Here is a 15,467-nt window from a genome sequence, read left to right as displayed (position 1 = left end):
GGCCCTCCACGTGCTCACCAGGAGCACCACACCCAGCGCACCCAAACCACCCGTGGCCGTGACTAAGGGCGCAGGGACTGATGCCGTCCAGCCCCGGGCACCAAGCACCAAGGGCCACGCCGAGGCCACTGCAGACGTCATGGATCCGCAGAGGGCTGGAGACAGCCACAGCCCCCGGGACCCGCCTTCTCAGCTTCTCGTGGCCCAACCCCAAGGAAAGAAGGGCACTGCCCACCGCCAGGGCCTGCCTGGCACAGAGAGGGCGTCACAGTGCCCACGGATGCGGCCAGGAGCTGGCAAGCCCTCTCCCGGCCTCTCAAGATGCCTGTGGGGGGCAGCACCCACCGCAGTGATGTCTCACGCACACACGTACACGCACACACATGCACACACACACACAAACACATGCACGCACCTTGCATACATGCACACACACGTACACACGCATATACACACGTGCGCACCCATCACACACGCACACATACATACACACACATACGCATGCATGCACACACGTGCGCATGCACACACACTCACGCACACACACACATGCACGCATGCACGCAGGCATGCACATGAGTGAGCACAAGCTCCGGCCGCAGGCCAGCGGGGCGATGGCCAGGTGTGGGGCCCACTCCCAACAGAGCCTGAGCGGCGGCCCTCCGCAGCGACACCTGCCTTCCCCGCCCCGTCCCACACAGCCCTGGGCCCAGTGCTCCCGCCCCATGCGCACCCTCCCGGGCCAGGGGCTGCGCGAGAAGACTTGGGGTCCTGGGGGCCCAGCTGAGGCTCCCGTCAGCTCCCTCAGACGGCAGGGGTGGGGTCAGGGCTCAGGGTCAGGTGGGGGGGCGTTCCGCTGACCCAGAGGAGGTGAGGGGGCCCTGCAGGGCACGGGGACAGCGTCCAGGTACAGGCAGGATGGTCAGTGTGGGGACCTGGGAGTGAGGCCCCAGGACAGGAAAGAGGCTGAGGGCTCCGGGCCGGCACTGTCCCGAGCTCCTCGCCCAGCACGGGGCAGCATCCAGTGCAGTGGCCAGACGCTGCCCTGGCCCCTAGGAGTGCCCACACGAAGGGGTCCGACCCGGCAGGAGGAACGTGCCACGGGAGCTGCAGCCCAAAGTCTCTGCCCGCTGCCTCGGGGGGCCCTGGGCAGAGCAGCTGACCTGCCCGGGCAAGGGCGCCCCTCCGAGACCAGCTGGCGCAAAGGCCCCGGGGGGTTCCGTAACGGGGCTGCGAGCACCTCCTGGCCGGGACACCCCGACTCTCGGGGCCCCACGGGGCACAGTCGGCTGCCGGGTGCCACCAGCACCCACCTGCTCGGCGACCTACGGTTGCCTGGTGACAACGCCCAACCCCGCAGGGATGGTGACACCCCCAAGCCCCCAGGGACTGTCCACATGTGCATGAGGCCGGGGTCCCTGGTCACACCACGAGACTGGCAAGCCCTCAGCTGCCGGCCACACTCTGTGCCAGACCCTCTCCCTGTCCGGGTGGATGGGGAGACCCCTTCCCGCCCTCCTGACACAAGGCCCCAAACATCCCGGTGACAGCCAGGCACAGGACGCTGCCACCCCTGCCCGGGACACCGTCTGCTGTGACGGCCGGCGGCAGGCCTCTCTCCGTGAGTGTGGGGTAGGGGTCCATGCTACCTGCTGCCCTACTGGGGAAAATGATTTTAAGCCTAATTACCATGAAATTTTGAGAATACAAATGCTTTCCATTTAGACATAAAACAAAATGCCACGACATTTCTCCCGTCCATTTATCACAAACAAGTTAATTACTGCGTAACAGATCTTTCCTCTGGAACCCGGGAGCTGGGGCCGCAGGGCTGAGTCGGCCACATGCAGGAAGGTCCCCTAGATGCAGGCCGGCACTGGCTCTCGTGCCAGGGACTCGGCTACGGGGAGCCGTGAGCAGTGACTTCCCTCCACAGACGACAGTGGCAGAGACACCGCCAGGCCCCGTGCCCTCCACGCCTGGTAGCTGGTGGTTCTCCGCAGCGGGACCTCGGTCGGAGCGTGGCACCCGTCAGTGGGTGCGTCCACGGGCTGAGTAGGTCCTGTCAGTGTCCCTGAGTGTCACCTCGAGAGAGCCGGGCAAGGCCTGGGAGATGCCCGCCTGTCAGGCAGCCTGGCTCCCCCTGCGCCCAGACCTGAACCCCTCGGGACGAGCCTGTCACAGCCCATCTGGCCACAGAGGCCACGGCAGTAACCACCAGTGGGCGTGTCCCCCCGGCCACCAGGAGCAGGGCCACTGGGAGTGGACAGCCCGGGTCACTCAGCCAGGCACATGTGGCCACACTGCAGCCTTTCAGCTCCGTCCTGAGCCCCGTGCTGGGCGGCGGGAGACTAGCTCGTCCACACACACAGCACCCTGCCAGCCCCACGGGCGCCGGGTCCCACTCACCCTCGCACAGACCCACGAGCCAAGGCCGGGGCGACTGAGGTGGGGGGCAGGTCCGTGAGAAGTGGAACCCCCCATCCCCGACAAACAGGCAGAGGAGAGAGAAACCAGACCGGCACAAAACTCTGCTCTTGGTTTCATAACCAGAAGCAAGCGAGGCTGGTCAGCATGCCGGCAGCAGGGACAGGCCCGCTGGACGGGCATCGGGGGAGCAGGCATCAGGACGCGTGGCCGAGGGGAAGCCCAGGACCATGCCCCCACACCCCCACCCCAGCCGCTTGCACACGGACCCCCTGGGCGCCCGGCCGCTATCTGCTCGGCATTCGGGTGATGGTCCATGCAAATTCTGGCTGTTGCCAGGAGAACAGGCACCAAATGACAGGGGCTGGGAGCCCGCGGGCGGCGCCGTGGGGGGTCCCACGCCGGCCCCCACCCCGCCCAGCCGCGGCCACAGAGCCGGGCCAGCCCTGCAGGCTCCGCCCTACCTTTGAGCAGCTTCTCGCCTTCCAGAACGTGCGGGGAGACGAAGGCCGAGTAACCCTCTGCCGAGAAGCCGGTCCTGCAGGCGCCCGCCGCCGCCGCCAGGTCCCCGGGACGCGCCTGGAAGCAAGGAGGGAGCTCAGGCCCGCGGAAAGGGACACGCCGGCCCGGGGCGCGCGGTCCCTGGGGACCTCAAGTTGGGGGGCGGGCCCTTGGCACGGGCGCCGGGCACGGCGGGAGGGCCGGGGGCTCCGCGGAGGGCGTCCACCTGTTTGTCTCACACGTGGTCCCCGAGGCCCGGCCTGGCGGGGCAGCGGGCAGCGGGGGGCCGGAGAGGAGGCGGCGGCAGGGGGAGGCGTGCGCGGGGTTCCCGGGCGCGCGCGGGGCGCACCTGGGCGGGGGCGCCGGGCCGGGCGGAGGAGCACCGGGCGGAGCACCGGGCGGGAGCACCAGGAGGAGCTGGGGGGGGGGCGCAGCCCGCACGGCCCCGCGCCGTCTCCTCCCCGGGCCCCGGAGCGGAGCGCCCGCGCCTGCTGGCCCCTTGGAGAGCTCCGGGGGGCGCGGGCAGCCAAAGTTTGCGCCCGCCCCGGGCCGAGCGCGCCGGGAGCCCCGCGCCCCTCGCCGGGGTCCGGCGGGAGACCCCGGCCCGGACAGCCGATCCCCGCGCCCCCGGACGGCGCCCCGCGCCCCCCGGCCCCGCGCCCCCGGACAGCGCCCCCGGCCCGCGCCCCCTCCCGCGCCCGCGCCCCGCCGCCGCCTACCCCGAGCGCGCCCAGCAGCGCGAGCAGCACGAGCGCCGCCCGGCCCGCGCCCCGGCCCGCGCGCATCTTCCCGCAGCCGCAGCCCCGCGCCCGCCGCCGGCCCGCGCGCAACTGCAGGTGCCGCCGCCCGGCCCGCCCCCGGCCCGCCCCGCGCGCCGCCGCCGCGCGCCCTTAAAGGCGCCGCGCCCGCCCGCCCGCCGCCCGCGCCCCCCGCCCGCCGCGCCCACCCGCCCGCCCGCGCGCCGCGCCCGGCTCCGCTCCGGCCCCGCCCGCGAGCCGCCCGCGGCCCGGGGCGCCCTGGAGGCCGGGGTGGGGGGCGCCGCGCCTCCTGCTCGGGGGCCGGGGGCGGGGGCTGCGGCTGCCCCGGTGGGCGGGTCCGAACTGGGGGCCCTCGCCGCGCCGCCCCCGAAAGACGGACCCCGTCCGCGTCTCTGAGCGCTTTGGGGGTTTTTCCCACCCCCACCCCGCCTGGAAGGTTTAGAGAAAAGTGATTTTGTTTGCGCGGATATTTCAGATTTTCTTTGTCTTGGCGCGGCGGAGGTCTGTGCCCAGAACCCGGCAGGCAGGGCTGGGCCGAGGGACGGAAAGTCCAGCCCGGTAGGGGGGACGCTGGGACCTGCCCTAACACCGCGCACCCCCTCTCCCCCCCCCCCCCCAGCCCCATGTGGACAGGGGACAGGCCAGCCTCTCTGGGGTCCTGAGCGTTCCTGCACAGACCCACCCAAATCCACGTGGAGCTCCTTCTCGGGAGCCCGAGCTCAAGGCCCGACCCTGTGCCCCTTCACACCCCCGGTTGTGCTGACCGGTCCCTTCTGGTGGGGGTCCCCTGTGCATCCCGTTCAGCGCTCAGGGCCCTGGCTTCCAGAGAGTGACACCAGGGGACTGTCCTGTCATGCCCACACGCTGCTCCCTGAGCAGTGCTTCCCTGCCCCTCTGTCTCCCGTCAGTCCGTGTCCCCCTGTCCCTCGGTGCTTGTTCCCGGGTGTAATGTGCTGGGCCCTGGGGTGCCTGGAAGGGCAGTGAGGTGGTGCTGTCTCTCCCCTGCTCCCCGAGGCTGGATCTCAGGAGGGGCCTGCAGTCCCTCCACCGAGAGCCCAGGACGGGGGTCCAGCAGGGCCACGGGCTGTGCGGGGAAAGTGCGTCTGACTCCCTCCCTGGCCTCTCCCCGCAGGGCACCCAGGGGTCCGGCCTGGGAGCTGTGTGCCCACCGCTGCAGCCTATCGCTTCCCAGCCCTGGGGGTCCGCGGGGCCGCGTGGTGGCCAGAGCAGGCCGGGGACAGCCTTGTCCTCGGGCTGTGCAAGGCAGAGGGCGCCCAGGCTCTACCCTGCCTCCCACGGCAAGGCCACTCTTGGTGTCCTGCGTCTGCAACTGGACATCTCCTGGGAGCTCGTGGCCGGTTGCCCCAGCTCGCACAGCCCCTGCTGGTCCCTTGCTTGGTGTCCCGGGAGCCCTGGGCAGGCGTGGGACGCGGCACCCCAGAGCCTTCTAGCCTCTCCCTCCCGCCCCCTCTCGGGTGAGGTTCACGCGGGCAGTGTGCAAACCGGGGGGGGGGGGCCTGTCAAGATCACCCCCCTGCAGACAAGCCTCGGCGAAGTGGGGTCCCGGCCCCCTTGCTGTAGCTGGAGACGCGGGTGCCGCCAGCCACCTGCCCTGGGAGCCGCGGGCACAGCTGCGCCCTGATGTGCCCACGCCGGGCGCCTGCAGGTGGCGCCGGGGACGCCCACACACTGCCAGGCCGCCCCCACCTCTACTGTCCCCCGCCCTCTGCGGCCTGGGCGGCTCTGCAGGTGGGCACCGAGGGTCCTCGGGACACGCCAGGAGGGGCGCAGGCCGGGTGCTCCCGCTCCAGGCCCGCATCCGAAGTGCTCGCTCGGCTGTGCGCCGCCCAGGCACAGGCAGCAGGGCCCGGGGTGGCCGCTGCCAGGGTCACCAGCAGAGGGCGTCAGCTGGCTAGACTGGCACCTTCCCTGGGCAGTGCGCGGAGGGGCCCCACGGGCTTGGGGACCCCAGGAGGAGAGGGGCACCTCCTCCCTGTTCCCTGGCCTTGGAACCCCGGGAGCTGGCCTGTGGCCCTCAGGCACTCAGCAGAAGCCCCTCCGGCCTCTCTGGGACCAGGATTGCTGCTGTGGCTTGGGGAGGGGCCCAGCTCCTGCTTCCCGGGCACAGAAGGACACTTTCTAGCCAGCAGGACAGCTGAAATGCAGATAGCTTTTGTTGTTCTTTTTTTTTTTCTGGAACATTCCAGACGTAAGGAAGGAGAGAATGCTGGGAGCCAATGTGGCTGCAGCTGACCCCCGGAGCAGAGGGGGACTCCCTGGGCCCCCAAAGCCCCCTCCCCGCTTCAGGTAGCAGGCCTGGCCTCAGCTGAGGGGCACAGAGGGGGTTCGCGGGGGACCGGGGAAGGAGACGCTGCTGTGTCCAGCCTGGCCCTGTCTGCGGGCTCTGCAGTGTCACACGCTCACTCAGGGGCACTGGCCACAGGCACCAGCTGGGCCCGTGGCTGTGCTTCAGGGGGCCCCCGAGGCAGCCCCGAGGGGTGTGTGTTCCTCGCCCTATGGGAGCTGCCATGAGAGCCAGGGGATCCTGGGAGCGGAATCGGGGAGCCTGACACTGCAGACCCCGCTGGGAGCACCCCAGGACTGGGTCTCTGCTCCAGGGGAAGATGGCATGGGGTCCCGCCCTGCCCTGCTCAGGTCTGTCTCCCCCAGGCAAGCCCAGAGCTGAACTCCCGGGGAAGCATGCCTCCCATCCCCCTCTCTGCAGGCTGGGGCTGCAGCGGCAGCTGTCAATGACTGGTGAGGGCATGTAGTGCTGAGGGTGTGTCCCCCTGTGGGGGACCAACCCCCGTCTGGTTCCAGGAGTTCCCGGGAGCACACTGGAAGTCCCTGGGCAGGAGGCGCCTCCTCTGGGCCCAGGGCCGCGGCCAGCAAGGCCCCAGGACCTCAAGTCCTGTCGGGTTCCTGCCTGGGAAGCGGGGGTCCGACCAGGGCGCTGGGAGCACAGCCGTGCCTGGCCTGCTCCTGGGCACAAGGTGAGTGCAGGGAGCTCAGGGGTGTGAGGTGCAGGGGGGGGGGGGTCGGGGGAGCGGGGGAAGGGTTCTGGCATCACCGACTGTGGTGGGGCTCCCAGCTCACTGACACAGCTGGAAGGATCCAGCCCCTCCCAGCCCCTCACTCTACCCGCCCCCTCTGCTCACATCCTGTCAGCAGGGGAGGATGGAAGGGTTAGCGCGAGTTCCAGCTGATTTTCCTCTGGCCCAGGAGGCAGGTGTGGGGAGGTAGCACTTCAGATGCAGGACTCAGGGCTGTCCCTCCCCCCCCCCCCCCGCAGCGCTGGCAGCCAGGCTGGGGTACAGGGGAGCAGCGCCTCTCTGCTCCTCGGACACCCACATCTGCTGGTGCTTGGGGCGCCCAGATGTTCCGGAGGCTGTGCGCTGCCAGGGATCAAACCCAGGATCTAATCCGCACTTGTAACAGACCGGCAGGGCAGAAAACCAAGCGAAGGATTTAGAAATTGTCTTGAGACTAATGAAAATAAAAGCATGGCACAGCGAAGGTTAGGGGATTCAGACAGAGCAGCCGGAGGAGGGGGAAGGGGGCTGGTGACAGGCACTCGCTCTGCAGACAAAGGGCCAGAAGCTGCCCACGTACCTCCAGGCACCGGACAAGGAGCAGCGGAGGCTCGGGGCAGAGCAGAAGGGACGTTCTGGGCAGCAAACGCAACACCGGAACCGAACTTGGGGTGGTCTTTTATTACGTTTTTTTTGAAAGATAAACTGACAAGACTTTTGCTAGACTGACAGAAAGAAACGGAGACTCGACCAAGAGCAGAGGCAGACGGGGTTATTACAGTCCCAGAGGAGCACCGAGGGTCATGCCGACGGGGCAGCCCGGAGGGCTGGACAGTCCCTACACACAGTCCTCCCAGCTGAGCCCAGGGACACGTGGGAGCCGACCCCGGGTGCTGGCTGGCATCTCCAATGCAGAACAGCCTGGGACCTTTGGCGCCAGGCATTTAAAGCGGAATTCATGCCAATCCCGCTCCGAGTCTCCCCAAATCAAAGGGAGCGGACACTTCCCACTGCCTTTGATGAGGCAACATGACTCTGATACCGGAGCGGTACAAAGACAGACACAACAGAGAAAATTCTTTTCCTGCGCCACGAGGCAATGTCCCTGATGAATAGCCACGCAGAGCGCCTCAACAAAACACCAGCAAGCTCCACTCAGTGTTCCACGGCCGAGGAGATTCGCGGCAGCTTCGGGGAAGACTCAGCCGCAGCCCCCGCTGCAGCAGCTCCGAGGGCAAAAACACCAGGATCTCAACGGATGTGCCAGAAACACTTGACAGGAACATAAGATTCGATGATGAAAACGTGCAACGAGGTAAGAAAGAAAGGAGCGCAGCAGAGAAGACCCAGATGGCCCGGCCCGGCGAGCAGCGCGCCCGCGCTGGAAGAACCAGAGGAATAAATTTTGGGGCAGGCGATCGACCCAAAGGCAGAGCAGCCGCAGGGTGGCTGCAGCCGGGCGCTCCGCAGCGTGCCCTTCCCCGGGCTGAGCAGGCCAGCTGCTTCCTCTCCCCAGGGGGCCAGATGCCACTCCTGCCCCTGCGGTCAGCTGGCCTTCGAGCAGCCTGCAGCAGAACCAGCCCACCCGCTCGTCGCAGGTCAAGCTTGCAACTGAACGTCCTTGGACCAGCACATGCAGGATGGTTCTGTGCTCTGATTGGCCAGCTCTGGTCACATGGGTCTCTGTGGCGGGATGGTTCTATGCGCTGATTGGCCAGCTCTGGTCACATGGGTCTCTGTGGCGAGATGGTTCTGTGCTCTGATTGGCCAGCTCTGGTTACATGTGTCTCTGTGGCGGGATGGTTCTATGCGCTGATTGGCCAGCTCTGGTCACATGGGTCTCTGTGGTGAGATGGTTCTGTGCTCTGATTGGCCAGCTCTGGTCACATGCATCTCTGCAGCAGGATGGCTCTGTGTTCTGATTGGCCAGCCCTGGTCACATGATAGCCCCTGGCTTTTGGGCTCGGGCCCTTGGCAGCTGCGCGGTGTGCGGTGTCCACGCCCGCTGGGCTTCGCCAGAGCAGGATCACGTGATGAAACAGCGCGCCTCCCCCGCCCTCTGGCCCGTGCCTCGCTGATGACCCAGACTGGCCGCGCTGACCCTTAGGGCGACTCCAGCCCCACGGGGTGCAGAAGGGCGGGGCTGCAGGCGGTGCCCGGGGCGGCGCCCACCTAGGCCAGCGGCCTCCCGGGTCCGGAGCGGTCCGAGAAGCTGCCCCACGTGGGCGCGGCGGGCCGGCAGCCGTGTCGACCCAGCGTGCTTCAGCAAACTTCCGGTCTGCTTGCAGGTGGCCTGACAAGCCGCCTTGACCGGCCGAGTCGTTGGTTCCGCTACGAGTGAAATCAACGAGGTGGGCGGGGCAGGTGCCGGGCCCGGCGGAAGCCGCGCGGCTCGGAGCAGGCCCAGGGTGCACGCCGGGCGCCTCCCAGCCTGCTGCTCGGGCCTGCGTGGGTCTCCGGGGCAGAGACCCCGGCTCGCTTGGGGAGAGGGCTGCGGGACCGCAGGGTCTGTCCGGGGACAGAGGAGGCCTTACGGGCGGGAACCGGGCGCCCGCGGGCCCCGAAGGCTGCGCCCCCCCTCCTGGGCCCCTGCCAGGCTGAGAAGGGGCTCGGGCGGACACAGCGCCCTTGGTGCTGGTGGGCTTGGGGGACCACCGACAGCCAGCGTCCAGCACTGGCGGGAGGCACGTCAGGCGGTGACGGGCACAGAGCCCCCATGCTGGGGGTGGGTGAGCGTCACCAGAGCCCGGCCCTGCTGCCCAGGCTGAAGCTGGACTCCCGCAGAGGGGGGCAGGCCTGTCCCTGGGGGCGCTGGCCATCCCGCTCCATGCGACACGGTGGTTTTGCCCGAGGATTGGCGGGAGTTCTCACGGGAGGTGCGGGGGGATGCTGGGGGGATGCTGTAGGTCGCAGTTGGGGGCAAGTGGCCCGAAGCCACGCCGCAGCCTTCCATGTCCCCGGTCCTTCCCACCATCCAGAGGAGGGGCCGGAAGAGTCTCCCCAAACTCACACCCAGTTTGGTGGGTTGCCCGCCTGAGATGGGCGTGGGGATGGAGGGCGCTGGGGCCCCTGAGCTCTGGCACCCAGGGGTGTGGGGGAGGCAGGCCGCTGCTCAGGCCAGCGGACAGGAGGACGCTCCTGGCGGAACACAGGCGTGTGGAGGTGGGTCCGGGCAGGCTGGGTGCTGAATCGGCTCTTCAGGACCCACATTTATGTGGAAATGTGACCTTTTACAAATATTCTAGAACCTTCCGGAGGTTGACTTGGGTTGATGGTGGGACCTTGTACAAAGATTCTGGAAGCTTCCTTGGGTACATTGGCCACACCTCAGCCTTCTTTCTTACTTGGGTCCTCGTGGCTTCTGCCTTAGCTGCACAGGGAGGGAGGCCCTGGATGGCCTGGGCTGACGCGAGTGGACCTCTGCCGGCCTGGCAGCCAGGGCACCGCCCCGGCTCATGAGGAGTGAGGGTCTTGGCACGGTGCCCGGTTGCTCCCCCCCTCGCTCCCTTCTGTCCAGGCCCAGAATTGGCTCCTTGGACGTGGCCCCCAGCCCTGAGAGGGTCGATGAGTGTTGCCCAGTTTCGGGAGCTGGACCCAGCAGATAGGGCTGGCCCCCTCTGTCGTCTCTGCTGGACCCAGGCAATGGGACGCGTGTGACCCCCTTTCAGCCGTGGTGCAGTCTGCCCGTCTTGAGCCCCTGACAGTCTGGACGCAGGAAGACCCTCTCCTCCACGGGAGCTGCCTGGAGACGGAGCCCACAGGCTCTCGCCACCAAGGGGCACGATGTGCACCTGGCCTCCTCCAGGCAGGCAGCTGGGTTTGGGGGTGACCTTGCCCCAGGATCAGATCGGGTGAGACAACTGGCGCTGTCCTTCCCCAACAGGGCCAAGGGCAGCAGCGCCAGCCAGACAGGCTGCCAGGCAAGGACTGGGCGGGAAACAGTCTCAGAGAAAGGTCTCCCCTGGGACCGAGAGAAACTGGGCCAGCCCCTCCCCCACCCCAAGCTCAGCTCCAGCCGCTGAGAGCCCTCGGGAGTCTGCCCAGTGGCCAGGTCTGAGTCTGCTCAGAGCCCTCGGGGTTTTTGGGGGTGTCTGTGCCGTTGGCCGTGGAGCAGCATGAGGGGGCTGGGCCGGGCCTGAGGCCCCCATCAGGGGTGCAGGGAGTTCTTGAACAGGCGGGCGTGGGCTCCAGTGTGCCTGTGCCGGTCTCTGTCTCTGGGGGGGGCATTGGCAGGTGCTCCCCACTTCCCGTGTCTGTGTCTGCAGAGCTGCTGAGGGTTCAGCTCGGGCCGAGGTGGTCTGCGGGGGGCGGGCTCTGCGCTCGTCCTGACCGTGTGTTGACCGTCAGCTGCTCGCTCCTGCTTGCCCCATCCGAGACGTGGTCTCAGGCTGGCCTGTCTTGGAGGAGGGTCTTGACTGGCCGCACCTCAGGCAGCCCCTGGGGCTCGAACCCGTCTTGAAGGAGGCGGGCAGCCTGCCGTGAGGCGGGTCACTCTGCCACCGCAGGCCTGGTGTGACCTTGGCAGTGACAGTGGGGGAGGGGTGGTGTGGACCAGGGCAGCCAGAGGGTCTGACGCGGAGGCGGGCAGCCCCAGGGACGTCTGCTTCTGGGTGGGACACGTGGGAGCCCCCACCTGGGGCCCGGGCAACAGCCGGGTCCTGTGCTCTGCCCCTGCTCCCAGAAGCACACCCACCCTGGTGCCCCGCCCTCCCTCTCGCTGCAGGGCAGAACCACAGGACAAGCTCTCCCCTGGCCACCTTGTTGCCTGGGGGGCAGCTGGGAAACTTTGCTGTAGGCATCAGGGAGAAGCCCCCCCCCAGCATCCCTGGGCCCCAGGGGGCAGGCCTGGGTGAGGACATGGCGTGGACGCAGATGTCACTGCCCGCAGGGGCTCCCTCTCAGGCACCCCCAAACTCCGCAACCCTCCATGTCCGGGGACGTGCCCCATGGCGCATGCCCTGCCCCCGCCCATGTCCAGCGAGGGGCCCAGCAGAGAGGGGCGGCTTCCGGAGCGACAGCGCTGGCCGCGTGGCCCTGACCCAGACACAGGTGCAGCAGGAGCTGGGCCCGAAAGGGAATCTCGGCTCTTCTCAGGGCGCTTGTGCTCGCGAGGGGCGAGACCGGACTCAGGGCACAGGGTGGGCAGCGGGCGGTGGGGACTGGGCACAAGCGCTCAGCCAGGCCCGCGGGTGAGCGGGGTGATGTAGGAGCTGCCCAGAGACGTTGGCAAGGGGTCAGGGTGGGCGTGTGGCTCAGGGGACCAGGTCAGCGTGTCCGCGCGGGGAGGGATCTTGGCCCGTCCCCGGAGGTGCGCGCCCTGAACACGCGTCTCTCCCCCCTGACCACAGCCACTGTGGGGGCCACGGGGCCACAGTGACCCGGGAAGCATCATGGACACGCCACACAAGCCACGGTAGTCGTGACCCTGATTCTCACCGTGTGGTGTGGTGAGGCTGGGAGCTGCGCCCAGGCACCAACACACGCGGACACTGACACGCAGAGCCAGGGCCCCCACTGCGGGGGAAGGGGGGGCCTCCGCGTCCCCCCCTCGCTTGCCCCCCACAGGCAATGCCAAGCCCCAAACGCCGTCTTGCTGCTGACACAAAGGGCGAGTCGACCCGGGGACCGGCCTCCCCCGTCATCCGGGGTCTGCGCAGCGTCTTTCTGCTCATGCGCTCTGGCCGTGCCCGTTGGTGGCGTGAAGATGGGGCACCCCGTGTCTTAATGAATTCCTTAGCACGGGAACTTCCCTAGCAGCGACGTCGTGGCTGATGACAATGGCCTTTGCTGAATGATACGCGTTTTCCGGTAGGCGAGTAAGGAGATTGTTTGAAGACGCGGAGCTCAATGTTGGCCACTGGTGCGCTTAACACAACACTGCAGCTTCCTCCGAGAACAAGTCTGGGAACGGTGCTGGGGGTCGGGGGGCAACTCTCCTTCCTGCTGGTGGCTGCTGGGCCCCGCGCCCCGGGTTCCTCGCGTGGAAAGGGACTTGCCGGGGTCTCTTCCTCACGCAGAGAGGAGCTGGCCCGAGCGCGGGGCTTCCGGGCTGAGGGTCCGGGGAATGAGGGAAGGAGCGAAACATCGCGATAGTCTTACTGATGCTCGCAGTTGGGGAGGAGGCAAGCCTCGCTCGGGGTTGGGGGTGGGACGTTTGTGGGGCCCCAGGTGCTGAGACTTGCCTGGGGGTGGGGGGTGGGGGGTGGGGCAGGTGCGGGAGCCCTGGGTGGCCGGGACCAGCACCTGGAGGACGGGCGCGCTGGCTGGGCAGCGGCTGTGTCCGAGCCTGCAGCGTGGCCCGGTTCAGTGCCACGGGCGGGTCCTGCCTCTGCCCCGGGCAGATTTCCAAAGATGCCGCTCGAGCGGAAGGAGGCCCAAGGGAGCTTTTGTGGCAGCTGGCGGTGCTGAACCGCCGTGTGGGTAGCAGCCCAGAGAACGCCGGGGGCCCCGGGTCGTTGGCTCCAGCTGCCTGAGCCGCCCCTCCGCGTCCCGGACTTCCTCTCCGAGGCCCAACTCTGGGGCTCGTGATTTCCCCTCCTGGCAACGTGGCCACGAGCCCGCCAGGCTCGCCTTGACGGAAGCGCCACAGACGTGTGGTTGTCCCCGTGTCCCAGCGGGGTTCTGGGCTGTGGGCATCTGGGCTGCGTTGGGCTCACTCGGACCCAGGTGCCTCCCCAGAGGGACATGGACGTCCTGAGCCCAGGAGAGCTGTGGGAAGCTGTGGGAAGGGGGGGCCGCAGCCCCCGATATGCAGAGCAAGGGTCTAGCACAGCTGGCCCGGGGCCGGTGAGTGTCCCGCCCCCGAGGCCTCCGGCTCCCGTGCTGTGCGACTGCTTCCGGCTGCTCTGCCGCCCCGGGGGGGTCCGGGCCACTGAGGCAGCCTGTACTCAGCCCACCCACAGGTCTGAGGCCACCGACCGCACGTAAAGAGCGAGTGATGCCCCAGTGAAAGAGTCGCGGTGTGCGGCCCCCGCAGAACCCAAATGTTGCACGGACGCACCAGTGCAGGGGCCGTGCTCGCCCACGCTGAATGCCGCCACCCGCCTTTCCCCGTCCACCCAACCTGCCATGCCCCACCCCGCTGGGCAGAGCCCGGGCCGGGTCAGCGGCTGCTCTCCGAGGAAGAAGCTTCGGGGATGGCCCTGTGGGTGAGTCACTTCCCACCGGGCCCTGGAGGGCGAGGAGTAAACACGGTCCGGTCCGTCGTCTCGCCGGAGAGGGTTCGAGGAGGGAGGGTGTTTGTTTTCAGAATCCCAGTTCCTCAATCCGGGAGGTATTTTTGTGCGATGTAAAGAAAGTCGTCCCAGACTAAATAAAGGAAGCGTGATTTCATGCCTCTGGAGCAGGCGTGGGAACTCACTTCCTCGGCCCCAGCTCGATTTGCACCAAGAATTTTCATCCCCTGCTTGTCGGTGAACTTGGCCGGCGGCCGGAGTGTGGGGGGTTGACCAGCGTCGGCCAGCTGGGGACCCTAGCGGCCGTCAGACAAGAGGCAAAGGGCCGGCACCATCGAGGGGCCGAGGACAGTGTCTCGGCAGCCAAGCGGTGTCAGGGATTCCCCGTCGGTCTACTCGATGCCGCAGCCGCTTCTGCTCCTGAGTCTGTGGCCTGCCCCCCCCCCCCCCCCCCGCCCTGCCCCCGGCCCCGTGTGTCTCTGCGGGAACAAGGGTCAGAGAACAGGAGAGGCTGCGGTGCCCCCCTCGCACCCGGACCCGGGCCGGATGGAGAGCGGGAGGGCGGGAAGGGCAGGAGCCCCGGGGCAGAGAGAGGAACCCGGGGAGTCCGCCCAAGGAGGCCTCGCAGCAGAACCCGCACGCTGGGGGCTGGCCCCACGGGGGCCGGTGGGCCCAGCCTTGTGGGGTGCAGCCAAGATGGGAGACGCCCCCAGGTCCCAGGGCGGGGAGGCTCGGGGCCCCGACAGTGGCCTGGTGGCCTCTTGCGGTCACCGACCCAGCACGTGGCTCTGTCAGCTGTGGTGGGGGAGGAGTCACGGGCACAGGGTGGGTCCCCGTGGGCGCGCGGGGCCCTTCAGCCTCCGCCCCGTGTCACAGTGCCTGCCCCTCGCTGAGGGAGGTGGCCTGGTGCCGCGCATGCAGGTGAGCGGCAGGTGCTCTGAGGTGGGCCAGGCGTGGAGAGGGGGCAGGTGGGTCACGGGCGCCTCTGGGCGCTGCTCTTGGGGCTTCTCGCAGCAGGGGCAGCGGGTACCCCGTGAGAGCTGTGCTGCCCTGCGCGGGGGTGGGCACCGGGGAGCAGGCGTCTCCACAGGGCCTGGCAACCCGGGAGAGAAGCGGGGACGGAGGAAGAGGTTCCAGACGGGCTGGGGAGGGGCTGACACTTGCACAGAGCAGGGGCTGCCGCGGGGGGAGCGGGGAGCCGGGCCAGGGTGGCGGCAGGGGATGAATGGCTCCATGTATGACCCGGGGCACTCGAACCAGGAGGCCGGCCTAGCAGTCACAGATGAGCACTGGGCAAGGAGTTATGGACGAGCCCAAGGCAGAGTCAAGGATAGACACTGGCTCTGCTCGGGGCTGACTCCCGGCTCTGTGCTCGGGGCTGACTCCACAGCAGTGTGAGGTAGGTGTGAATGATCCTGGCACACAGGCCCACTGAGGGCGACGGAGGCGACCACGGGCGAGTGGGACATATCGGCCAGCAGGTGCCCAGCCCAGGCTGCGCTGCCGGTCACTCTCCCCAGCCCCCCAGGATGGGACTTTCCTCCACAGCCTCCCGGCCAGGCGATAGGCCAGGG

At 68.3% G+C, this 15,467-nt stretch overlaps 1 protein-coding gene across 1 annotated transcript in view; it reads right to left on the bottom strand.

The window, feature by feature from the left end:
• LOC130017413 (cadherin-4-like) overlaps positions 1-15,467 on the bottom strand; it is an 81,340-nt gene that overhangs the window by 58,356 nt on the left and 7,517 nt on the right. The window contains exons 3-5 of the mRNA XM_056108130.1: positions 14,079-14,189; positions 3,648-3,758; positions 2,892-3,006 (exon numbers count right to left, since the gene is read on the bottom strand). Coding sequence (XP_055964105.1) covers positions 2,892-3,006; positions 3,648-3,758; positions 14,079-14,189 — 337 coding nt within the window. The remainder of the gene's footprint in view (positions 1-2,891; positions 3,007-3,647; positions 3,759-14,078; positions 14,190-15,467) is intronic.

This window comes from Sorex fumeus, unplaced genomic scaffold (assembly GCF_029834395.1).
Source record: "Sorex fumeus unplaced genomic scaffold, SorFum_2.1 ptg000193l, whole genome shotgun sequence".
NCBI lineage: Eukaryota > Metazoa > Chordata > Mammalia > Eulipotyphla > Soricidae > Sorex > Sorex fumeus.
This window is presented reverse-complemented; position numbering and strand designations above follow the sequence as displayed.